The sequence below is a fragment of the Marasmius oreades genome, chromosome 11 (genome assembly GCF_018924745.1).
Source record: "Marasmius oreades isolate 03SP1 chromosome 11, whole genome shotgun sequence".
In the NCBI taxonomy this organism is placed as follows: Eukaryota; Fungi; Basidiomycota; class Agaricomycetes; order Agaricales; family Marasmiaceae; genus Marasmius; species Marasmius oreades.
The window spans coordinates 148,608-174,983 of NC_057333.1; the positions used below are offsets into that span (position 1 = coordinate 148,608).

The 26,376-nt window shown below is 45.6% G+C and overlaps 6 protein-coding genes across 6 annotated transcripts; 4 read left to right on the forward strand and 2 right to left on the reverse strand.

Annotated features, from left to right (window-relative positions):
• Positions 1-508: 508 nt before the first annotated feature.
• On the reverse strand, positions 509-940 carry E1B28_002912 (uncharacterized protein; the record flags this gene model as incomplete). The annotated part of the gene is made up of 2 exons (XM_043159863.1): positions 509-633; positions 709-940. The coding sequence occupies 2 exons, from the start codon at positions 938-940 to the stop codon at positions 509-511; spliced, it is 357 nt and encodes a 118-aa protein (XP_043001817.1).
• A 1,015-nt stretch (positions 941-1,955) lies between these two features.
• Positions 1,956-5,525, reverse strand: E1B28_002913 (uncharacterized protein; the record flags this gene model as incomplete). The annotated part of the gene is made up of 7 exons (XM_043159864.1): positions 1,956-2,444; positions 2,532-2,696; positions 2,758-3,164; positions 3,232-3,417; positions 3,851-4,007; positions 4,063-5,184; positions 5,244-5,525. 7 exons carry the CDS (start codon positions 5,523-5,525, stop codon positions 1,956-1,958), a joined length of 2,808 nt encoding a protein of 935 aa, XP_043001818.1.
• An 861-nt stretch (positions 5,526-6,386) lies between these two features.
• On the forward strand, positions 6,387-7,330 carry E1B28_002914 (uncharacterized protein; the record flags this gene model as incomplete). Its single annotated transcript, XM_043159865.1, has 2 exons — positions 6,387-6,393; positions 6,453-7,330. 2 exons carry the CDS (start codon positions 6,387-6,389, stop codon positions 7,328-7,330), a joined length of 885 nt encoding a protein of 294 aa, XP_043001819.1.
• Positions 7,331-8,632: 1,302 nt separating this feature from the next.
• On the forward strand, positions 8,633-9,851 carry E1B28_002915 (uncharacterized protein; the record flags this gene model as incomplete). Its single annotated transcript, XM_043159866.1, has 3 exons — positions 8,633-9,290; positions 9,348-9,740; positions 9,811-9,851. The coding sequence occupies 3 exons, from the start codon at positions 8,633-8,635 to the stop codon at positions 9,849-9,851; spliced, it is 1,092 nt and encodes a 363-aa protein (XP_043001820.1).
• Positions 9,852-10,882: 1,031 nt separating this feature from the next.
• Positions 10,883-12,119, forward strand: E1B28_002916 (uncharacterized protein; the record flags this gene model as incomplete). The annotated part of the gene is made up of 3 exons (XM_043159867.1): positions 10,883-11,561; positions 11,622-12,017; positions 12,079-12,119. The coding sequence occupies 3 exons, from the start codon at positions 10,883-10,885 to the stop codon at positions 12,117-12,119; spliced, it is 1,116 nt and encodes a 371-aa protein (XP_043001821.1).
• Positions 12,120-23,686: 11,567 nt separating this feature from the next.
• E1B28_002917 (uncharacterized protein) lies at positions 23,687-26,172 on the forward strand (the record flags this gene model as incomplete). Its single annotated transcript, XM_043159868.1, has 9 exons — positions 23,687-23,848; positions 23,897-24,186; positions 24,247-24,335; positions 24,390-24,526; positions 24,579-24,622; positions 24,683-24,795; positions 24,855-25,615; positions 25,679-25,929; positions 25,986-26,172. Exons 1-9 carry the CDS (start codon positions 23,705-23,707, stop codon positions 26,170-26,172), a joined length of 2,016 nt encoding a protein of 671 aa, XP_043001822.1. The 5' UTR covers positions 23,687-23,704.
• Positions 26,173-26,376: the final 204 nt, after the last annotated feature.

Consider the following 26,376-nt stretch of genomic DNA (forward strand, 5'->3'; position numbering starts at 1 on the left):
GTTGTTGTCAGCTATTTACAGCACGTAGTGGTCTGCCGCTCACCGATCGTCGGTCTGCCGGACACATTGTTCTGGGTACGTCACTGCTACTCATGACTGCCGAAGAGAGTGCCGAAGCAGAAAAGCTGACCGGCTTGACCGGGTAATAATAGCCGGACCGTCAAAATATGAATTTCAATGTGCGACGAAAATAATCGCAACTTTGCGGAGAAAACGCACAATCCGGACTGTGCGGTGAGATTTTTTTCGATTGTGCGATTGAAATCGGAAATTGTGATTGTGCGGATCTTACAAAGCCGACTTTGCGACGAACATCCCCAACTGTGCGACACCATTTTGACTCTGCGGGGAAAAAATCCGCACAAAATCTCACAAAGCTGACTTTGCGACGAATGTCTCCAACTGCGTGACACTGTTTTGACTCTGCGGGGAAAAAATCCGCACAAAAAATTCACTTGATTTTTTGACGCGTTTGAGTACCATAGTAATGGAACAGATACAGAATTTATCAGGACCATTTCCAAATGGCAATGAAGCGGGAAGCGCAAATACAACGGTACTCACTAGCTTCATCAGTCCACAGCTTAACACCTGCAACGCCATTGAATCCACCCGTACCAGCTGCGAGGTTTTCTGTGGGTTTGTAATGATCCAATCATCAGAAAATCCCTATGGTTGTGGACCTCAGAGATGAAAAAATGCCCTTACCTCCATAGGGACCGACAGCCCCTCCCGAATGCTGGAATTGGCACCTATTGACCCATTTCTGAGCAGCAGCCGCCAAAGTATTACTCCATTTTAAAGGAGCGGCGCTGTGTTTGGCTCTGAAAGAGTTGTGGGCATTCAAAACATCACTGTTGGCATCCCGGCTTTCGATAACAGAGGCCTGGGCGAAGGCAGAAAGAGATAAGACAGTAAAGAGGGCGGTCTTGAGATGCATTGTGATGAAATCTGAGTCTAGAGTCGACTTGGGGGGTAGTGAAATAGGCTTGTCCAGTCCTCATATTTTATACCTAGTCGGGACTCCGGGAACGAAGAGGGCAATGGATAGTGTGGAGCCTAGACATCAAAACATTCGATCCTTGGGCCGCATATGTCCGAGACTGGAATGAAGCTAAGTCTCCACTCGGGGGATGGGTGGCAATACTTCATAGCCTCAAACAAATTCATTTCTCGAATCAGTAATAACGCACAGGGTAAAGGGATGCGCCCACCGAAACCGCAACAACGTTCATGCGTAGTCAGGCTCCGAGTTGTCACATAGACTATAGTGAGGAGCCAGAGGGTTATTGAAGATTACACGCTGGCATACGAGCTCGACCTGATTGACAAAACCAGAGAAATTATGTGGGCGAACTCCGAATAATTTTTACAGGTTACGCGGCTTCTGCGCCCAGCGGTTCATTCTTCTTGCAACACCGGGGAGATAGGTGATTAGTTTCATATCATTGTCAGCCTTGGGAGTCCCCATTCTTTTTCTTCTTGAAGCTGTGCCCTCTAAAAGGGAGGCCGGGTAAGGAGGGGAATCTAGCACTAAGAACCTGTTGGAACTAAGGTCGATTCGATTCCAAAGCGTGAAGTTGACACACAAAGTCTGAATGAAAGCTAATCAGATGAAACCACATAGAACATGAAACTCGATATTACTAGTATACATCGCTGTTGCGCCGGCGCAGCGGCTGTAAGAGCTCCAAAAAAAAAATAGGTAGCCTCGCTGAAGGTATCATGGTCGTCGTTAGGATCAGAATCAAATCAGAATGCAAGAGCGGCATGTGATAACATTAGTGCACCCGCGATTAGGTCCTACGAGTTCTTAGCAAAGCATATTAGCAAGAGACCTGCCGAATCTTTTTAGCATAGCAAATTAGCATTGTTAATTAGCGACTAATTAGCAAAAAAAAAATTGAGGGAGATTTTTTCATTAAATTAGCCCTTTTTCGGCTCTAAGCTATGATTTATGGTACAAATGACATCCAGTCGTTTTCTGCGGGAATAGCATCTTCCATGGTGATTGCCTGGTGCATGGTAGACGTCGTACGCCCACTTTCTATCACGGGAATGGCAGTCTGAGTACCACCCCTCCTGACTGGTGCATCAGAGAGGATGTTGAGAAGATCAGGGTGAGTAATATCGACCATTTCCGCAGCTTTGAAGGATGAGGTCGAAAGGATGTCGGTACTATCAGAATCCCAGTCTGAAGTCCACTCCTCTTCAACCCGAGGGATGTCATCTAGCCAACTCAACGCATCACCGACATCCTCTTCATCATTATCCTCGTCGCTTGCAGCTGAACCTTTGCTTGTGGATTCGGTTGACGTGGTTTGACTTACGGGTTGGTCGGCGGCGTTGGGGGTCTGAATGGGAGGGGTTGCTCGTGAACGCAAGGGTCGATGGATACTGGCGGGAAGGTCTCTCCATTTCACCGAGAGCCTCTCTTTCGTTTTCTAGACAGCGCTGGTTGTGGGATGGTTGTGGTAAGAAACGAATCGGTGAGAGGGAGTCGGATATGAATAGCAAGCCTTGTGACTCACTGACGCAACATCCATGCGATACCATTGCCGAACGCGAAGGAGATGGGATACCATGGCGACCGATTGATGATTTCGACGAGCGGAGTTCATCCACGTTACAATTGACACCGCGCGCTCTTCAGTCATTGACGTCGGGAGGGCTGAAAAAATCTTGATGGCAATGGCCTGTCAGGGAAAAAGGTACGTTAATAAGAGCTGAGGGTGGAGAAAACCCGAAACCACTTACGGCGAGAACATCTGCCTCGTCATGTCTGGCAAGCTGAATCCACCACTCACGGACCGTGCCTTTGAATGACTGTTTGAAGACAAATGGTGACTCACCGTTCATATAAGCCGAAAGTTGAGACTTGAGCTGTGCGAGTGCCTCCGCTGGTGTGTGTTTTGCGAGGTATGGGTTACGGTTAGCCATCTCTTTCCGCGCACTCTCCAAGGATACCTCTGGATGGTAGACGTCATCATACTCTTTGCGTAGGATTCCGAGTAAACTGACGCCGATTTTTTGCACAGTACTTGGGCTTTGCTTCAAAGTGATGGGTGGACGAGAATTCGGGTCAGTGCTGCGGGGTATACTGAGTATTATTGTTGGTACGGCCAATGGATTTGGTCGCTTGAGAATCTCGGAGGATCGATTTTCTGAAATGAGGTGGTTAGGTGACGAGGTAGAGAGGGGTATTGGTCGTAAAGGATGGTGCAGGCTCACCTGGGGCGAGAAAGAAAGCAGTGAGATAAATGTTTTGAGCATGAGAATTTTCAATAAGCTCCGAGTAACGGCGGTTAACTATCGTTCTGATTTGCTCAATAACTCGGATCTCCAGTTTGTGTTTCCCATTCTGAAAGAGATCATGAAGCTGAGCAAGAATAGCCAGCCAGTATCGATAGACATCGTCTGGTGTTGTGTCAAATCCCTCTTAAATGTGTGTACGTCGTCGTCGTCATTGAAGATATCAACGAGAGCCTTAGATGAGGTTGATGTAAGTCTGGGACGTATAAACGTAGGGAACAGAACAAAGTTAACCTTATGTGTGAGCTCTATGGTTGGATCACGAACTATGTTTGTTAGAGCAGGGACACCCCGAATCACAGACTCGGCAGACCAATAAATTGAGCCAAAACGATGATCTGTGACCGCCTCTAAACCTCGTGGTATCTTGAGTCGATCTCTTTCGTAGTCGAAATGATCACGAGCATAGGTTGATTGGGACATATATGTCAAAAGGTTCCGAAACTGGCCAATGACCTATTGGGATTCAGGACTGTCAATATTGACACCAACTGGGAACCTGAATACTACATTACCTCCTGGAAAAAAGGGAGCTTACAGATATCCTTCATTGTGTTCTGGAGATTATGGCATGCATCGTTCATGTTGAGAATGTGCGGGAACTTGCTGCAAAGGTCCCTCCTTGCCTTAAGCGTAACTGCAGTCGAGTCGGATGATGTTCCGCTAAATCGATATGGCCCAATTGCCGTAACCCACTGTGAAGATGAAATATGAGATTGGCGTGATCAGAGGATGGTGTACATGACACACCTTTTCAAGAATCTCCATAACATATTTGGCTGTATGGCTGAGTCGTGTACCATCATCAAGCTCGATTGTGAAAGACTGCCGGTGAGGGGTGGTGACCGTGACGGTATAGAAGCCTTTCCTCCGCAGTTTTCCTCCATCAAAACTAATCTGCAGGTGGTGGAATTCACGGAGGTAATCCAACATTTTCAGCAAGACTCTAGCTGCTGTGTTAGGGAGCAGACTATCGGAGAATGTGGTTGGACTTGGAACATGATAGTGGCCATTGAGCCCAGCACAGAATTTCCGAAACTCTTCCGACCCAATGAACTTGAATGGAAGACCGTTGCAAGCAACCAGCTGAACAAGGTTGTGATTAGCGCTTGCCTCGAGTTGCTGCCGACCCCTGGTTTTGAAGTCCTTGAAAGAGCTCCCACTGCTAGCTGCCTTCCTCTTTGCGTCCTCAGGAGTAATAGGCTCGTCCAAATCGATGGGAGCCTCCGCCGAGCCAGCATCATTCTTCTGTTTTCGAGGGGGTGGCTCATTATATTCATCGCCGTGAATGTTGGAGTGTTTTCGTTTGGCTGGGCCTGACGTATTCTCGTGACCCGAGTCACATTCCTCATCATTGCTGTCATACGCCTTCGCTGCCAGGGCTTGGATTGCCTCGGTTTTCCATACACCCCCATTGATATTTCCCAACCAACCACACGATGCCGCATGCTTCAGGATTCTCTGTTTGTTCCGGAGTTCCTTTGCTGAGACCTCTTTTTGGTCACAGTACCGGCTGCAGATACAATGGATAACGGTTTTGCCTTCATCCTTCCCTGATGACCCCAAGCCAACTGAGATACGTGTGATCTTCGCAAGAAGAGACATGGCCTGTCGTCCGCCCTTCCTGGTGTCTTCCTTCTCTGGCAGGTCTCGATACCTGTCATCGACAATGTCAGCCTCTGACATAGCCTTGGTGTCGCGCTTTTTTGGCTTGCTCTTGCCTTTCTTTTGGGTTTGACTGTCATCTGCAACCTTCTCTCTGGGCCGCTTGAGATTTTGTTTCTGCTGGATTGTGTCCTGAGTGGGAGCATGTCCTCGAAAAGCATCTGATGGTGTATTCTCGTCATTGACAGGTTGTGTGATGTCTGGCAGCTGTACATGACATGTATTCAAACTCGGCAGATACTGACATGAATAATGAATGGACATACTTTGACCTGGTGCTCTATAAAACTTTTTTCAGCCGACGCGATCGAGTCTTTGATCCAATTATTGATTAAGAATGAGTCCGGAAGTTCCTCAAGGCAGGATTTGAGTATATGGACAAGATTTTCCATCCCACGGCCTCTCTCTAGGATTGGGAAGATTCCACCATCCTTCCTTGGACCAAGTGTAGCTTCTAACTCTCGATTTATTGCGCCATCCTTCCCCACATCCTTCACCCATTCGTCGCTGATAGACCAGGAAAAAAGTTGAGGGTGGAGGGTCTCCATTTCTGAGTGTAATGGGAGGGCATTTGGTAGGTTCCTCATCAGAACCTGTAGCCTGTGGAGGTTGCTTGCCTTCTCAACCTCCATTTGTTGAGTTTAAACACGAGAAAGTTTCAGCAAAGTCAGGCAGACGCGTTCTGAACGCGACAGAATTCTACACTGCCACTGACATGTGACACCGCTATGTCATGGAATTGAAAGTGCAAGGAATTTTCTCAAAACTGCTTAAAGAATGTTTATACATCTAAAAGAGCATTGTGAACCCTAATTAGCAATAAGTAACCTAATTAGCATCGAATATTTAGGGGTCCTAGGGAGACTGCTAATTAGCATTGCTAATAACTTTGACCTAATCGCGGGTGCACTAGATAACATGTCTGCCGTATATTTTTTTCTCATGCAGTAAGTACGGTCCGAACCCGGCGTCATTCGATCAATTCCTTTCGTGTTCGGTCTTTTCGAAAGCTGGGGGCGATTCATATAGATTCGTTAAGGATGAAGATTGGGCCTCCAGGATAAATATTAATGTTAATGAACAATGGTGTAGAGGTGTAGAGGCCTTGAAGAAGTTGAGTAATTTACGAAAAGGTACAGTATTAGGCTCGGCGTGGCGGCATTGGTGGCGTGGACGAGGTCACACAAGGGGCTTATTACATAAAGCCAACCATTGTTACTCCGTAACCACCAGCAAGTCTTTGACAGTCAGCCTAAGGCTGCAGCGACTCGAATTACAGTCAAGTATCATAAACACCAAGTGTAAGTCTCTTTTCCAACTGGCGTTCATATCATTTTGAAGCAGGTCTAGGGACTGATCTAGGAAATAACCGTGTGGGGCTCCCGTTCAGCATTTCTCCTTAATTGCAAATGGACCGTAGGTGCCATCTCCATAAACGATACTTGACCAGTGATTAATGTAAACACGGTTCTCAGGTCGAATGGAATTGGACTTGGGCGCTGGAGGAACTCCGACAATACCAGAGGAACTAATCGATAAGATTCTCGATCTTCTCTGGGATGACCAAAAAGCACTGAAACAGTCCTGTCTCGCCTCTCGCTCCTTTGTACGTACTTGCCAGAAGCTCATTTTTGAGTGCATCTGGTTGGAGGATATACCGAACGGTGGAGATTCGAACGCTCATCTACTCACAATGGCGCAGCGACTCGAGCTTCTCCTAAGGTCAACGCCGCACTTTGCACTCCTCATCAAAGGCCTCCACATCGTTTCCAACTGGACCAAATGGCTCACAAGAGACAAGACTTTACCATTCATTCTTCCGCTCCTCGTCAATCTACGACGTTTTTATATCTCTAACGGCAAGAAGAACTCAGATTATATCATCATACCATACCTCCCAAAGGCTGTACAGGAAGCATTGTTCGCTACCTGGCGGTCACCTAAACTGACACACATCGCGATGGGGTGTATCGCTTTCGCATTGTTCGAGGATGTCCTCTCTGTAATCTCGCAATCCAGTCACTCGGTCCGGAACATCGCCCTCTGCATGGTCGATGGCGATGTCAATAACAATCGTGATAGTGACATTAATGGTCGATTAGTCATTCCAAGTCGTCATATGGATTCCTTGACATTTACTCCATGTGAGGATGAACATTCCGCACAATTTTATACATGGCTGCTCAATCTCAAGACAAATTTTTCATGGTCTTCGCTGCGCAAGTTACACTTCTACATCGGTGGAGAATTCACACTTGAGGAAGATCTCTCTCTCTTCCGTCACATCCTCACGGCAAGCCCTTCGATCGAAGAACTACATATTTCAATGTATGACTGTAGGTTACTCACCTGACGTTCCACAGTAATTGAAGATTATGATGCTGTAGCGTTCGGGAATGCCTGGTCAAACTCTGGTCCACATGAACCAGTCGACATTTCGTCCATTCGTGTTCTTCATTTGGTAGTTGACTTGATCGAATCAGATCTTCCGATCCTTGAATGGTGGTGTGACAACCTCACCTTAGCCCTAGCTCTGGAATATTTCGAGATATACATGTTTGCATCGGTCCCCCCTCTTCCTGAAACTCCACTGGATTTGGTACTGGTATGGAAGCGTCTGGACGAAATACTGTCCTCCGCCGACCGAGATATCAAATTGAAGATCCGATTACTCCTACCATATGATGGTAACTCCTGCGTTGTTTCGGAGGATTTAAGGCTCTGTTTTCCAAGAATGAGGGACAAGGGCAGATTGGAGGTTGATTGTGTGGATAGAGGTAAGTACAGTACAGCTAGTACCGTTCGCGAAAGCTTTATGCTAGTATCTCATCCTTCCCATTGTAGTTGAAAGATGCAGACGGATTGCAGGCCTATACTGGCTATGAGACTATTCCAGGTAGTGGTAAATAGCGGGCGAATTTCGCGAATTGTCAGGAATCGAACGCTTTGAGCCAATGTTCGAAGAGCTATTCTGAATTGTGCCACGGCCCACAATGGCGTAGGCTTTCCCTAACTGTCTTCGGCCTTCAGCTTCAACGTTTCAACGTGGAGTTCGTTACAATCTTGTATAATTTCAATATAATTTTGAATTACGATGTGGAACGCTGTCGGAGATACTATGATGATCCAAAGACTGAACTCGAGCGGGAGATAACTTGATGAAAGCTTCCGAGCCTAGAGAGTTTCCACTCCAAAATAGTTGTTACTCTAAACGAAAGCACAAATGATTGACGTACACAGACTGACTCGGCTTCTGCTCGGCGTCTCGGCTTAGATGGCACGAGTTCATTACATAAAGCCAACCATCATCGTTTGTTACTCCGTCACCACCAGGAAGCCTTTGACAGTGAGATTGTAGGTGCCATCTCTACGAACGATACTTGACTGATGATTAATGTAAACACGATTCTCAGGTTGGATGGATTTGGACCTGGGCGCTGGAGCAACTCTGACAAGGCACATACCAGAGGAACTAATCGATAAGATGCTCAGTCTTCTCTGGGATGATCAGGAAGCGCTAAAACAATGCTCTCTCGTCTCTCGCTCCTTTTTACGTACTTGCCAAAAGCTCATTTTTGAGTGCATCCGGTTAGAGGAGATATCGGACGATGTCAATGATTGGGCCGGTCATATACTCAAAGATCCGCGACCCACAATGGCAGAGCGACTCGAGCTTCTCCTCAAGTCATCGCCGCACCTTGCGCTACTCATCAAAGACCTCCACATCATTGAAGAATCCGAACTATGTATCTGGGGCAGCTGGCTCACAGATGACGAGTCTTTGCCATTCATTCTTCCGCTCCTCGTCAATCTAGAACGCTTTCATATTGCTAATGACAGGATATACCCAGGGGATATCTACCTAACACACCTTCCAAAGCCTGTACAAGAAGCATTCTTCGCTACCTGGCGGTCACCCAAATTGACACACATTGCGATGGCGGGTATCCGTTTCGTATCGTTCAAGGATGTCCTCTCGGTAATCTCCCATTCCAGTCACTCAGTACGGAACATCGCGCTCTGCAAGGTCGATGGCGATGACGAGGTGGAGGTCAATGGCCAATTAGTCATTCTAGGTCCATCTAGTCCTCGTGGTATCGATTCCTTGACATTCAAGCCATGTCTGGACCGACGTTCCACAGAATTTTATACGTGGCTGCTCAATCCCGAGGCGAGATTTGAATTGTCTTCGCTGCGCAAGTTACACTTCTACATTGGTGGAGAATCCACATTTAAGAAAGATCTCTCTTTCTTCCGTCACATCCTCATGGCAAGCCCATCAATCGAAGAACTACATATTGCGATGAATTACTGTGGGTTATTCACCTGACGTTCTGGAGTAATTGAAGCTCATGCAGCTTCATGTCTAGTGTACGGGAATATGTGGACAGACTCTGGTCCTCACGTGCCAGTCGATATTTCGTCCATTCGGGTTCTTCATTTAGCAGTTGACGTTTTCGACTGTCTTCCGGTCCTGGACTGGTGGTGTGACAACCTCACCTCAACCCCAGCTCTGGCTCTGAAAGAGTTCGAGATATACACTGTCCCCGGGTACACTAGCCTTTGCGAAACTGCATTGGATTCGGTACCGGAATGGAAACGTCTGGACGAAATACTGACCTCCGTGTACCAGGATATCAACTTGAAGATCCGATTACTCTCACTGAGCGCTGGCAATCTCTTCGTTGTTGCGGAGGATTTAAGGCTCGGTTTTCCAAGATTGAGGGGCAAAGGCAGATTGGAGGTTGATCGTGTGGATAAAGGTAAGTGCAGCACACTTAGTACTGTTCACGAAAGCTTTATGTTAATCGTATCTCATCCTTCCTGTCGTAGTTGAAAGGTGGAGACAGGTTGATGGCGTATACTGGCTATGAGACTGTTTAAAGGTCAAAAGATGTGACGGGATATGATGGATTTTCTGACCGTATGTCAGTCGATTCGGCGACGAAGGAAAAAATAAGAGGGCTCGGAACACCTATAGCTGGCGAATATGACTATCTACTCACATTGCTGCTCGGCCTTTTCGGATGCCGAAGTGTGTAGTGGTAGATAGTGGGTGGTATTCAATCGGATGGAGAATGTCGCGACGGATTGTCAGGAACCGAACGCTTGAGTCAATGTTCGAGGTTGGTTCGAGGAGCTATTCCCTTGAAAGTCAAGAAAACAGCATTGACATGTGATCGATTGATCCGTATTATTGCCGTGTTTCTTGCCATTTTCTCATATGGTTCAAACGGCCTTCGTGTTACGTCTTTTCAGAAACCGAAGCTACAGTCAAGCGGGCAGTTCAGAACTTCAGATACATTTGTTCGCCTCCATACTATAAATGCCTCGAATAAGAAATGAATACCAACGGACGTAATGCAAAAAAGTAGGCTCGGGCTACTCCGAACTCGGAGTCACGGTGGACCATGAGTTTGTTACATAAAGCATCATTTGTTACTCTGTCACCACTACCAGCCTCTGACAGTGAGGGCCGCAGCGATAATTACGGTCAAGTAGTATTATAAACAAGCGTAAGTCTCTGTTCCAGCTGGCGTTAGTATCATTTTGGAACCAGGATCTAGGAATTTAGGAAATAATATCGTGTGAGGCGGCTTTTGCTTTCGTTTCCATTGGGGACCTACTAGTATTGCAAATGGATTGTATGTGACATCAGACACTCGTACTTGACCAGCGATTAATCTAAACATGGTTCTCAGGTCAGATGGGTTTGGGCCTGGGTGCCGGAGGAATTCCGACAATACCAGGGGAACTAATTGATAAGATTCTTGATCTTCTCTGGGATGATCAAGCAGCACTAAAACAGTGTTGTCTCGCCTCTTGCTCCTTTTTACAAACTTGCCAGAAGCTCATTTTTGAGTGCATCTGGTTGGAGGATATACTGAATGGTCATTTACTCACAATGGCGGAGCGACTCGAGCTTCTCCTCAAGTCATCGCCGCACCTTGCACTCCTCATCAAAGCCCTCCACATCAACTCCCACTGGGTTACTGAATGGCTCAAAGAAGACGAGTCTTTGCCATTCATTCTTCCGCTCCTCGTCAATCTAGAACGTTTTTATATCTCAAACAGTGAGAGGAACTCGACTTATATCTTCCTACCACACCTCCCAAAACCTGTACAGGAAGCATTGTTCGCTACCTGGCGGTCACCAAAATTGACACACATTGCGATGGCGGGTATCCGTTTCGTATCGTTCAAGGATGTCCTCTCGGTTATCTCCCAATCTAGTCACTCGGTCCGGAACATCGCGCTCTGCATGGTCGATGGCGATGACATGGAATCTGATGGAGAGGTCAATGCCAATCGCGATAGTGGCATCAATGGCCAATCAGTCATTCCAGGTCCATCTAGTACTCGCAATACTGAGTCCTTGACATTTAATCCATGTAAGGACGAACATTCCGCACAATTTTATACATGGCTGCTCAATCCCGAGGCAAAATTTTCGTGGTCTTCGCTGCACAAGTTACACTTCTACATCGGTGGAGAATTCACATTTGAGGAAGATCTCGCTCTCTTCCGTCGCATTCTCACAGTGAGCCCTTCAATCGAAGAACTGCATGTTGTAACACATGACGGTAGGTTGCTCTTCATTGCCACCCGACGTTTTGGAGCTTACCATGCTGGTTCATGTCTAGTGTTTGGGGATACCTGGACAGACTCTGGTCCTCACAAGCCAGTTGACATTTCATCCATTCAGGTTCTTCATTTGGTAGTTGACTTGATCGAATCAGATCTTCCGATCCTGGATTGGTGGTGTGACAACCTCACCTCAGTCCCATCCCTAGCTCTGAAAGATATCGAGATATACATGTTTGTCTCAGTCCCCCCTCCTCCTGAAACTCCACTGGATTTAATACCAGAATGGAAGCATCTGGACAAAATACTGACCTCCATGGACCAGGATATTAACTTGAAGATCGGACTACTCCCACGGAACGCTGGCAATTTCTACATTGTTCCAGAGGATTTAAATCTCTGTTTTCCGAGATTGAGGGACAAAGGCAGATTGGAGATTAATTGTGTGTATGAAGGTAGGTACAGTGCTGCTGTTCACAAAAGCTTTATGGTAGTATCTCATCCTTCCCATTCTAGCTGAAAGATGTAGACAGGTTGAAGGCCAATACTGGGTATGAGAATATTTACAGATTAAACAATGCAACAGGATTTCATGGACTCTGACTATACTTTTGTCAAGTCAGCAACTAAGAAAAATAATAATAATGTGGGTGTATAGAGGGTACTTGTTATGCTTCAGTTGGATTATATACTAAGTACTAGACGTTTGGTTGGCTTAGGTTTGTACTTTCAACTACTACAAATTGATTCAGCAGTCTCATTCCTACATTAGGGGAATTCAAAGTTGATTTTGAACGCATATTTTGACGTTATTTCGAGTCTATTTCGAACTTGATTTCGCCTCGAAATCAGGTCGAAATCAGCTTTCAAATGGGGAGTTCAAAGTAAATTAGCTGATTTGGGGGTGCGGTAGGCACTGTGCCAGGCGGAGTTCAAATATTGAATCATGTGTACCTGGACCCAGCATACCGCTATTGTTTTTGTTATCTTTCATCTTCATCTGATCTTCATGGCTTGTACTACGGATCCGGAGCGTCAGGATGCTGCCGAAGCCATCTATCATGCATTTCTTACACGATCACGACTAATCTCAGAGAAGCAGAGGGAAGACTTTGACAGTGATGCGGGAAGGAATTGAATAGGTGTTTTGACATGACCAGGTTTTTTTTAACTCAGCCCAATCCTCGACAACATGCCGAGGAGCCCAAAATCAGTCAGCAAAATCAGCGTGAAATGAGCAAGTTGATTTGGGTTGATTTAGAACGAAATGAACTCGAAATAGACTTGAAATAATGTCAAAATACGCGTTCGAAATCAACTTTGAATTCCCCTATTATATCTTGTTTCTGTGACACTCCACAGAAACCACAACATTTTCCTCTTCTATGTCATGTATACTACTATTTTGCCCATTAATTTTACCCAAGACAGTTTCTCTGAATGATTTCTGGTCTTGTATAGCAATACCCAGTGATATTCGAACAATAATCAATGTAGAGGCAATTCCCTGTAGAATAAAACAATTTAAGCTTTATAGTAAGGTTTGAAATGTATAGCAGTACAGACCATTATCGGGAGTAACATTGAATATAAAACTTCCCCTGCTATAAGAAATGATTCCATAGCCACAATGTCTGTTAGGTGCAGGACACTCATTTTCAAGGATCCATAGAGAACTAGTATGAATGGATATAGAAGGCCAGATTCAAGTCTATCAATTTTCAATTAGATGGAATCAAACTGGAAGGATATTCAGACATACATTGCTGAAATGATAGTCTGGTACATCTTTTTAGCTGGAGACATAGCAAAACCTTCAACTCCCTGACTTATATAGATGATTTTTCCAGCTTCAAAAAAAGTAGTAAATGAATAAATGACTCAGGGTGAGCATGTATATGGTACTGACCTATCAGAAGTGTTAATGAGATATTGGTAATGATACTCCCCACCACAAAGCATACAAATAAGATAGGAATGTGTCCAAGAATGTATGGAAGAACCATAAAGACAGGGCACACCATCAGAACACCTAAAACTTTGGTCCTATTAAAATACAGAAGGCCCTGAGTTGAACCTGGAAATGGTACCATTGTTTGCTACACAAATAACAAGGAGTGGGATGATAATGCTACACCTCCAGTTCCAGATGAGGTAGCATCTCCATATCTGTAAAAAAATAAATAGATATTAAGACTTTGTCAAAGGAAAAGCCTAGAAAGTTTGCTTACAAGAATGCCGTCTGTTATAAGACTTCAAGAAGAGGTGTAATCAGTAAAATATTATGCATTCTAACACTTTGGCAATATTACTTGGCAACAACTAGAAAAGCATTAGTTGCAGTCTTGAGGAAATTACTGCAGATCAACCAGTCTAAAACCATGCATCTAATAAAGACAGTGAATGACTTGCATGGAGTTGTAGATTTTATTGTAATTGATAGAGTGGCTCTCTAATCCCAGTGCAAGAGAAACTTTGGCATGCAAGTATGATGCTAATGTGTTCAGGACCAGACCAATGGTGACTATGATGAAGAGTATGGTGATGATAATGCCATTGATCAGATATTTTTCTCTTCGTTGTTTCACAACGATATTGATGCAAATTCCATATAGCACCACATATCCACCTAAATCAATAAGACACTTTGGAAGGATTGCTACCTGTTTTGGGCAATGCTCACCATAAAAGATAAGGGCAATCTGTAAAATAATGAACATGGCAGGTTGGTAAACTGAAGATAGACATCACCATAGGAGGAATTGATGGATACTCAACAACCTCAAAAATGGCTTGTGTGAAGGACATAGATGAGCTAAATGGACAGTATGTGTGTAGCAAGGGGTGGCAGGATCCTTGAGTTTTGTGAGAAGGCTTTTAACTATGGTAGTTAAAGTACTGATGAGGTTGGCCAAGGAAGCGCTGACTCACATTTTCCTGTAGTGACAGCACTGCACAGTAACATTTCAGCTGAGTCCAGAACTGCTGTACTAGGCAGAGCACAGAGCGGAGGGAGCATCACTATAGAGCTATAGAGAGATGTACGTGGTTTGATTGTGGCGCACAGTACAGTCATGAATGAAAGAAGCTTTTTGGTTCTTGGCCATGGCAGCATGAAGTCAAAGATTCAGTTCTAAAATACCTTGAAGAATTAACTGTATTATACCTTAAATCAGTTCTTTCATACAATTTCCCTTGAAGTGTCAATGGTGTAGACTTGTTTCTTTCACCCCCTGGCCGGCAGCTATATGTCAAAAACGTGAATCACAAGAGCATATACGACAATTCTGATTCCAACCTTGCGCCACCACTGCCGCCAATCGGAGGCAGAGGCAGGGGAATTCATCTGAAAAGGTGGGAGCTTGTCTTCACCTTACAGCAGTAACTTTAATATTTGATATCATGTTTCTTTGCAGATTCTGTGCAAACATTGTGTGTGGCTGATATATTATTGTTGAACTAAACCTGTTAACGACCACTCCACTATTACAAAAAGGTCAAGTGGAATGGTCCACCGTCCAAGCACAGTGGTCCAAGTGTGAACATTTGAACATCGCAGGTGTTAAAAAGCATTAAGGAAGTAGCAGTTTCAAGTTCCTCTTCTATTTATCATGCATTCCATCCCATCGCCTCCCGTCATTCCTAAGCTGATACTTCTTTCCTGTTCTGTGCTTTCGAAATCCAATCATCAATCATCACCCCCCCCAAAATACATGCATTGTAATGAAAATACATCACATTCTTTTGTTCGGAAGAAAAGATAAACCATAACCATTTGGTCTGAACACGGCATCACACTTATCAAACACACCGGTGGGGAAGGCTCACGTTCGGGAATATTATCCCGTGTATCACAAGAGAACGGGGACTAGATCAACAAACTGTAAGCAAGCAGTGCTGCAAGCTAAGTTGCACAGTGCATGACATACCACCTTTACAAAGGCCTATGCCCGAATATGCCCAAACGTATAAATTGTCACGGTTGTTCTGCATAAAGGAGTTTCATGTCTCAATTATAAACCGAAGCACAGGGACTTAGGGGAATTGTAATGTTGGTCAGGAAATGAAGACGTATGCCCTTACTGTATTGACTCAAATACATTCAAATACTTGACCATGACTGCCCAGAAGCTTCTTGTGTTCAATGCTTCTGAACTGACTGATGATGTTACTCACGGAAAGGACCACTGGTGAGACCTTGCACCATCGCAATGAGGAAAGGTGAAAAACTGAAGGACATTAGAGACCTGCAGTTTCAACCGAGGATGAGAAACTGACGTACCTAAGATGATGGCTGAGGTCGATGTGACTCTACAAGCACCATTCCCTAGCTCCTAAATCCTAGACCTATACCATAGCCTTAGCATACAGCCAGTGAATGTAGAGTCACACCCAATCACTGGTGGTGGTGAAGGACAGGTTGCTCATGCCACTTCCATGGGTGGTCTTGCGCATGAACAACCAGGAAAATGGAGTGGATCTGTTGGGATGCACAGCCATCAACAGTGGACCAGGATCTTCCAGGAAGGTTGGGGAGGAAGCCTGAGGCTGTGGGATTATGGCAGAGTCACAAAGAACAGAAAGGCAAGTGAAGCTGAAGCACTGACAGGTGACATCAAGCTCGATGGATACTGAAACCGATGTGATCCTTAACTTGACAAAATCGCAGACAACTGGAATTGTACCAGAATAGATTGAAAAGATTACATCAGGAGTAAATAGCCTTAGAAGACCAGATATGTGAGTAACGCTCTCGCAATCATCATGGTCGCCTTGCAACATTCCTTCAAGCTCTCTACTATTTTCCTTGACTTTAAAGTTCATTGTCAGATCGCCACGCATTGGAAACAAACAACATATCATTGTTCACAGTAGTGAACTCTCCTGTCGTGATTCCGTCCTTATTTCGTATATAAGCCAGTGGAGCCACTTCTCGTATGTGAAGAACCACATGGCTGGCAATAATAGAGTGGAGGACCCATTCAAGGCTATGAAACAAAGATAAGTTTCAAATTTGGAGAAGCACCCATAGATGTAGAGTACTTATGGAGAGACCATTGACACAAACGTGGACTGATGAGCACAGAGGATCGGAATTAGCGACAAAACAGGTGCAAGATGCTTACAGGCTTCAATCCCAGGTATAGCTATCATTATGAACCCAGCTACAATGGCCTTTAGCCTCCTTAAACCCTCCTAAAAGTAGCCACAAACCGATATTAGCGACCATCAACACAATCCAACTCAGGTAAAGGTCCTTGTTCTCCATCGAACAAAAACATCCTTGCAGTGGTGTGCCAGGCTTATAGAGTTCGGGACCTAACATATCCTGGGATGTGAGTGTGACCTCAAGTAGTATTCCTCACAAAGAAACTGACAATGGACTCCTCTTGCAAATCTCACAAAGAAGAACACCCCAGGAATGGAGCATGACCATGTCAATGCAACCAACGCAACCGTAACAGAAGGGCTATTCAGCGAAACAGCCCGTATCTGCATTGCAAGGAGACCTATTAATTGGAACATAAGAAAAAAAAAGGAAGTATAGCTACTGGACGTACATTCTGAAAGGATGACCCCTATAACCATACTCCCTACAATAATCTCACCCTTTAATATGAATTCACCTTAAAGGAAACTGCGCTGCAAGGTCATACATGCACTCATCTTATACATGGTCTCACATGAGTTCGTGTTGGATGGTCCCAGCATGTCTGTTTTTTGATCATAGGATGAGTAAAATTGTGGGAAGAGGTATCGATGGTAGACTGACAATATGTATCCAAAATGACTTGATCCCACAGTGGTAGATACCTCTGTACAAGGTATAACAGGTTGGACATCATGGGTGCTACTCAGATCAGCCGTTCTCTTCGAAGACTGAGGGCTGCCCATACATGCCTGAGCTCAACGTCTAAATTGAGAAGAACGTCATAGATGAAAAGTGTTCCTGCAGCGACTAAACAGGTGGTCAATGTTATTGCCAAAGGAGGGACACGGGCTTCCAGGCTATCGTACCTTGGGCAAACTGTCAACCAACAACCAGTCAGTGTTGAATCTGTTGAGATTATATTCACTCACGCAAATGAACAGTCCATCTCGAATCGGCTCCAACACAGTGTCCACTGGGGGTATCTCAGCCATCCGGGTTTGTGGAACGGGAATAGTGTTGGATGAAACTATTCAAGGTCCTTAGATAAGTCCTATAAGACACCTGATAAACAGTATTCTGACACCAGTTATGAATGAAGAACTGAACAGAGATTGATTGATGCATGATGTGCCATGCATGGAATACTTTGTCACCACACTAGCCATGTGCTCGATCAAGGCCTGTCGATTACGTTTCGCCACCTTTGGGGCTAGACTCTGTGGAGACACTCAACTTCCCACCACATGTCGACATGAAAAATGGAAACAAGCACCAGTGATGGGGAGGGCGTTGGACCGCTTTCAATCAATAATAATGACATCTTTCAACGAGGTTTTGAATTCGGATTTCAAAGAGTCAAAGCAAGTCATCGACCCAAGTCATTATACAGCCTCAGTCAGAGCACAGAAAGGCCGGTGAAGATACCAATGGAATTTATCAAAACGGTCTCACAAACAATGAGATAGTGAGACTTTTGTAAACCTGTGTAAGCCTCAGTCTGACGAAATGGGGGACAACCCGAATTGCACTGGAGTAGATCAAATGTGCATCAGAAGAAACAGCCCGTGAAGATCAGAGAATATGTACAAGTGTGAGTAACAATTGTTCCAAGAAAGGAATTCATCCTCAGACAGTCGAGGAGGAGAACACATTATCAACAGAGACCGTTCCTGCCATCACGGTCGCCTTTCAGCGTTCCTTCAAGCTCCCAATCCCTTCTAGTTTTGAGGGTCAATGTCGGATCGCAACACGTTGGAAACGAACGACATCTCGGTGTGCTCTTGAATGGTGAGTTCTTCTGTTGTGATTCCGTTAATCGTGTCCCAATTCTGGACATAACCCCAGGAAGCTACTTTTCGTAGGTGAAGAACTACATGGCTGGCAATAATAGAGTGGAGGACCTGTTGAAGGCTATGAAATAAAGATAACGTTTGAATTGGAAGAAGCACCATAGATGTGGAATACTTACAGAGCAACCATCACTGTTAACGTGGACTGATGAGCCTGAAGGAGAGGAATTAGATGTACAGTATAAGCTCTCGATGAGTAAACGAGTCACCGGTAGATGGATGATGACCGTAACGTTGATCAACGATACCACTGTACATAGAACTGAGTTCCTGGCGTCCTCGGATTAGACGACTAAAATAAGCCTCACAGAAAGTTGACGCGTAATATATGAGCCCTAAACATATTTAAATTTGAGCATTGTGATCGAACACATAGTGTTCACTGACCATCCTGGTAAATAACTTTCACGAAGGTAGATCTGGCACCCATCTGACCTAACACTACTAGTACACAAGTTGAGATAAGTGGGAGAGCGACAAAACAGGCACAAGACCCTTACAGGTTTTAATCCCCGGTATAGCCATCATGATGAATCCGGCTGCAACGACCTTTAGCCTCCTTAACACCTCTGTAAAGGTAGCCACCAACCGGTATCAAGGACCATTAACATACTCCAACTCAAGTAAAGGTCCTTGTTCTCTGCCAAACAAAAACATCCTTGCAGTGGTACTGTGCCGGGGATATAGAGTTCGGGACCTAACATATCCTGGGACGTGAGTGTGACCTCGTAGAAAGTATTCCTCACGAAGGAACTGACAACGGATTCCTCTTACAAATCTCACGAAGAATACCATCGCAGGAATCGAGCATGACAACCCGAACGCAGCCGATATAACCAGAACAGAAGAGCTGTTCAGCCAAACGACCCATATCCGCATTCCAAGGAGGACTATTCATCGGAACGTAAGAAAAAAAAAGCAATCGTACGGTTACTGGACGTACATTGCGAAAGGTGGATCCCTATAGCGACACTCCCTGCACAAATATCGCCGTTTGATATGAATTCACCTCAAAGAAACCGTGGCAAGGTCATACATGCACTCATCCTATACGTGGTCTCACACGAGTTCGCGTTGGACGGTCCCAGCATGTCTGTTTTTTCACCGTAGGATGAGTAAAATTGTGGAAAGTAGCATCAGTAGACTTACAATACATATCCAAAATGACCCGATCCCACAACGGTAGATACCTCTGTACAAGGTATAATATGTTGAACATCATTGGTGCTATTTGGATCGGCCGTTGTCGAAGACTGAGGGCTGCCCATACGTACTTGAGTTCGGCGTCTAAATTGAGAAGAACGTCGTAAACGAAAAGTGTTCCTGCAGCGACTAAACGGGTGGTCGGTGAGGGCACATTGCCAAAGGAGGGACGCGGAATTTCTGGTTATCGTACCATGGATGGGGACAGCAGTACCAAAGGACCATCCGAGTTAGTGGATTGAGTGGAAGAATTTATGAGGGGCGTAATGAAACGAATCTTGACTATGGCCATAGTCATCGACGGCTCTCGGCCTGAGTCCTAGTGGCCAAATTACGCCTATCCGATGATTCAGAACAACGTTACGCCTGGGATAGCGACCGGACTTGTCTCAATTCCAAATTTCGATGGGTACACCGTACCGGTACTACAGAGGTCGCATTGCAGCCGTCCGTCCAACAACCTGCACAGATCCCGTTAGGACAAACTCAGTGAACTCGTCAGGACTACTCACTTCAAATGAACGCTTGGTCCGGCCAGACTTAGCCGTAATCTTCTTACTCTTGCAGTAAATTCATGCATTTCAGGAAAATAGAGTGAAATCCGTTGGGATACGCAGCCACCTTCAGCGGACCGGGTTGGGGAAGGATATGAAGGCAAAGCGAGTATATAGTTGAGGAGAAGGGTAGCGATGACAGGTTAGAAAAGTGGTCGTGCATGATCACCCATCCATCCGAACAGTGTTATGGAAGCATTCAATATTTGCACAAGGCGATAGAATGTCAGTCGCATGGCCATGGCTTGAGAACAACGCACGGAAAGGCGTTGTGGTAGTGATCCCTGGCCTTCTCGTGGATTCCGCTTAACGATGAGTCTCTGCTTTGATCCTAATTTCTTGACAATTCTCTTTATCTTGATCTTCCTAACTAAAAAAAGTCGTACTTATCTTTATTTCGAACGCAGATACAATTTTCTTACGGCGTGTTCATGCTTACTGTCCTACCTTTCAAATTCTTAAATATGGTGAGATTCTCTTCGTTCGTTTTCCTTTTCCTTCATCCTCTTTCCGTCCGCTCCTGCGAGTCCTAGCCCAACTTGTGGTTAAATAGCCAAGCGCCGCGTTGAGACCTAGCCCACCTCAAAGCGTAGTCTAAGTCAGCGTTGACGAGGATTGATAGGGATTGGATTTCGATTGATTAGATTCTCGCTATCTATTATCTTATCACGGAAAGAAGTAGATTAGCCATATAAGTCTTTTTTTATTACTCTTCTTTTATTCACACGCACGGCTTTAGTACGATACATAAAATCTGTCAACGTTGTACCGAGAAAAACGATTCCTTTCTTCCCCTCCCACTCTGAGCCCCACTGAGCTGAGCGATATTTTCGAGCCTCCTCCTCCCGAGCCTTCTCCAACAATTCCGAGCTGATTCACATTTTCGAGCCTCCTCATTTTCCATCAACAGACCGCATCTCCAAAATCTCCTTACATCAATTGACTTCTGCGGCGTCGCTCTTCGTTTACTTCTTCTTACCTACAAACGGGACTTCTTCTCTACGCTACCGATACCCGTCAGACTTCCGACCAATAGCCTCGCATTTCTTTTTACTAGCAGTCCGCTATATCCTGCCACAGCGTTCCTACAGCTGTCACCCTTATACACCAATTTCCCTGGCCCACCCCGCTATCCTACTGTTGCTTCTCAGTGGATGTCTGTATTGAGGTTTACCTGGGCAGCATACGTGATCTCGATCCTTTCAAACTCGACCGGGAAACCAGAACAGCAATTGAATCCTTCACTCCTATCAGAATTTGGCATTCCAGAGATCGGGCATGACCTGAAGTCATGGTGCGGAAAGGGCGGATGAAGAAGGGAGAACTGTCAGAGGAATGGGGTGCCTAAGGCACCTACAGGACAGCACAGATATTTTTCACCCCTCAATAAAAGTGGTAATACACAGACCGAGGACCATCCAGTCCAACCAGGTCTACGTCGATCCCCTCCAGCTCGTCAGAAACGACCAACGCTTGTCATTCACTATGATCACCCAGCCATAATTGTTCAAGGCAAACCGAGCTCCCCGAGAAGCGATCCATTGAGCTCGGAGCAGGATGGGCAGATAACGGCGATCATTTCTATGCATCAGCCATCGAGTGAAGCGGCGCTAAGCCTTTTCCGCTCTTCGGATAAGACCGGGCGATATCTGGCAATGTAGAGGAAGAGGAATGCAGTTGAGGCGCCAGCGTGATCTTGAACATACTCGCAGTGAGATGTAGATCACATTCATTTGGGAAGAATTCCGAAGCTTCTCTTCCCGGCGTAGAGAGAGGGGAGGGGATAGTAATGAGAAACGGTGGGGAGAACACTCAGGCTCGTCATCCGTCAGGGGTGAGTGAAACATATATGATACTGGGCTGCGTATATGGGAAGGCTGATGCGGACATGTCCAGTACTGTAGGTGTGAAAAAAATGGAGTGTAGTCCTGAATCCTGATAGAAAGACTACAGACACCGGAGCCTGATGGCCGTGATTGGCATTTGGGTATATTTGCTCGTTTCGTACGATGTAGATGATGCACCCCGCCATGACTTCTCTAGGGGGAGCAAGAAAACATCATGTGCTTGGATAGGATAGTCAGAATCAGATGAGCGCTACCGAAGCAGTAATCCGCTCAGGCTTCGAGGAGAGAATGGATGGATGGCATTGGAAGGAAATTCGATTGAGAAGTGTGATACGTTCACATAAAGGGAGTGATATTTGCTTAGAACAAGGTTGAAACTTCGGCAGCAAGTTGAATGGAGCGCCCTCGTAGCGTCAAATCAGGGGTAGCGGCGGGAAAAGTGGCAATGAGGGAGATTCGTGGTCTATCGTTGGAGAAAGATGAACAACAATAAACGTTGACCGCCTCCTGGCAATGGCCAGTGACTTCGCGGAAATGATGGAGGTAGCCTGATCTGCAGTGTTCTTGCGGTCTTCGCAACTGTCAGTGCGTTCGAAATGGAGCAGTTCAGCACTGTTATCAGTAAGGCGATTCTGTACAGGTAGGGTAGTATACATACTTCATGTCCATGTTCACCGACCATTTACGCTTTCTCCTAGCAACCACCGATGTTCGAAATTCATCCAAAGAAGCGCGGCCTACTGTGATCCTCGGGCGGTCTCTATTTCATCATACATTTGTACCACGTCAACCATTTACTCAAAAAATAGAGGGCAACCCAGCAAGATGAATGCTGTTGAAGAGAACGACCCGAACTGTTGTCGAGCACGTTCTAATTCTTCTGCTAGTTGCTGAGGGCCTTCTAATTGTTCTGGCAGTTGTCAAGGGTCGGATTGAAGCCTTCTGCATTTGTACCGCATCAGATGTGTCAAACTGTTTTTTAAGTAATAGAGGATGACCGCCGTAGGCGACGTGGCAAGATAACGTTGGTATTGAAGTTTAGAGGAACGATTCAAAGTGTTTTTGAGGGCTGTCGAACTTTTTTACGTTCCCTGTTGAGGCGCAAACATATCAGAAAACGATATTGAGTTACGTGGGGAGCGTACATGATCTCGATCTCCCCTCTTTTCACTCCAAGTACCTGCCAATAGTCCCTCTGCAATTATTATCGAAGCAAAGATCTGTGCATCGGCCAAAGGGATGGCCCCCGGGGATTCGTAAATATTCTCGAATCTCGGAGAAAAGGATAAAAACTGCACCATCTGACTCTACAAGCGCATGCCTTGCCCAGATTAATCCTTCAGAGATGACAATCAGAGGTGAATGTTTGAACAACGGGAAAACTTTTGAGAGGGGTAGAAATGCAGGCTGAGCTTGACGTCGACCGCTTGCGGCCCCGAACCCGAAGCTCCGAGCACGATCATGTGACTAATTCGCGACGATTCACACGGCGCGGGGGAAGATTCGACTTCTTGTTCACTTACAACCACCTGCTCAATGGCTAGGACGAAACGAAAAAATGCTAGAACCCGAAGTTCAGCCGAAAAATCCCACTCTCCACTCTCAAGAAAAATTTCAATACTCAACGTGAATGCGAGCTCTCCTCATCTAGAGAGGATGCCTTTGGAAGTGGCGTTTGAAGTGAGCAACGCAAATTCAGATTGTAATTATAGCTCATATCACCTCTAGATTTTCTGCTATCTTTACCCACTTGATCTTCTTCGCCTTGCACGAACAGGCAAAAAGTTGCGGAATTTTCTCATGTCTCGCTCGCTCAGTGAAAGAATCTGGCGAACCGCTCGCAGTACAGGGCGATTCTTTCCCGAACTTCCACCTATTCCCTCCAACTTTAGTGAACCACAGTTTACGGCCTTCCTTTTTGACTCGACCTTCTGTCATGTTTGTGGCGAGCATTCGAAGGATGTCGTCGTGAACTGGGATTGCAAGATATCGTGTCACAGAAACTGCGTGAATAAGGTGTAAGTTCTTATTTCCCCCCCTTTTAATCTTCGACTTCTGAAAAAATAGCTCTTTGTCAGGTTTCTCCCCCTGAACGTCATCTTGGAAAACCACTCCGAACTCGACCTGGAAACAATAACAGCGATTGGATTCTTCACTCCTAGCCGTGGTAAGGTGTGGTCCACTATCCTCATTTCCTACGCTTACTGTCAATCAAACTCAGTACATTCCGGCTCGAGGGTCTATATTCCATCGATGGTGGAAAAGACTCTTCGCGAGTACATGGAGGTGAAAGATGATCCCGAAAAGCTGGCTCAATGGCGAGCGAAACAAGGGCAGAAATATCTTGAATTGAGCAAGGCAAGCTTACTCTCCGTATATCTATCTCAAAACCCTGAGTCATGCGTCTTAGTGCTATGATTGGCAAGGAGGCTTGATAGAGAGTCGACGTCAACAGTATGTAACCGAGGTCTATTCTCATAACCTACGCTTCCGCTGATTGAATTCCCACCTAAGTATTGGTGACAGGTTGGAGCTTCTAGAGTGGGGTTATTTAGGGATATACAACTACGAATTGAGGGAGAAAACAAAGTTTTTATACGAACAGGCGAAACCTTTTACTGAGGAAGGTAATATACCTCTCATCAAATCAGACGCTTCTGCAGTATAGAACTGACCTTTTGTCTAGAATGGAACGAGATGGAACCGGTATTCATTCGATTTTGGAAGGACATCAAGGACAAACCTTTCAAAAAAGAAAGGGAACGGACGTTTCTCGAACGAAACCTTGACATATGCGAGGAATACACAGAATTTCTAGATGCTCGGTACCAACAAGGTCGTGCTTTCATTCCCCTCGGCGACCTTCTGCTGAGCCCTGATTACCACCCGATGAATGAAGAGATCTACAACGTTCCCATCAACCGTGTCCTCCGCATAGAATTTACTGATGAGCGGCAGGTACAGTTGTGTCTCGAGGACGTGACGCAGAAGTGGATCACTCGAAAAGGCGACCAGTTGAAAGCCTATCTTAACTGGTACAACGCAGAATACGGAACTACGTACTCCGACTTCAAGACGGTGATTTTTAGATGCAAGGAATGCAATGCAGCGGTATGGGGCACTCGACTATATGTCCACAGATGCACGACCCATACCTACTTGGAGGACCAACGCCCACCCATACATTGGAAGTTTTCCAAGCTTTACAACCCTTTCGTGGAAAAGCCTAAGTCACCGCGTTGGAATCAGAAATGGATCGAGGGAGGTGGATGTGGGGTATGGAGTCTGGAGTGCCTTGACCTTCACCCGCTGGCGACGGAGTATACGAAGCAGATCATGGACCTATGTGGCGCGAAAGACTTGGAAACTTTGGAGGAGATGCATCCGCTATTGGAATGCAAGACATGCCGACCTCCGACCAAAGTTTTCTTTCGATGGACCGATGCAGTGAGTCGGAACCTCTCCCTCCTTAGTATACCATGGTCGTTAACTACTGTCATCGCCATGTAGCTTACCCACTCTGAGGAGGGAGCGGATATGCACGAGCTTGGTATCGCCGATGTTGACAACGAGACACGAAGACTCTTAGAACACGACGAAGTGGAAACGGCCATCCAAAAGCTCATGAGGAGTTATCGTCCTCACAATCATGTCGTCATCTGCAAATTGTGCCGGATAAATCACAAGAAGAAAACAACCAGCTCCTGTGCATGGAAGAAATCCTTTCCACGTCATTCCTTTCTACATCATATGGAAAAAGCGTGAGTTGCATGATCGGAGGGTAAATACGCCATATCGCTGATAACAACACCTTCAGACATCAGGTTCCGAGAGCGGACATGCGTTACGGGGTGCATTTTTCGTGGACAATCACCGAGGACTTTGTATATTTTGAGTCCCAATGTTCGATCGGGCAATCAGGTCAGCTTTCGCCTATTCCGAGCGTTGAGGAGCCCAGTCTGTATTCGGAAGTACGTGGTAGAAAGAAAGACCTGTCAGTGTAGTAATTAACACTTGGAAATCGGAGGAAGTTGGACTCATTAAGTATTAGTATTTCTTAAATTAAATTCTCACACCCTTGGGAAGATATGGGGCCATATCGTGCAATTCAATGAATAATACACCAAGAACTCACTTAGTATGGCGCATGTCAATAAATAGTTACTACTGGTGTATGTAGCCGCTGCTCGAATCGGAAGAAGTCTGCC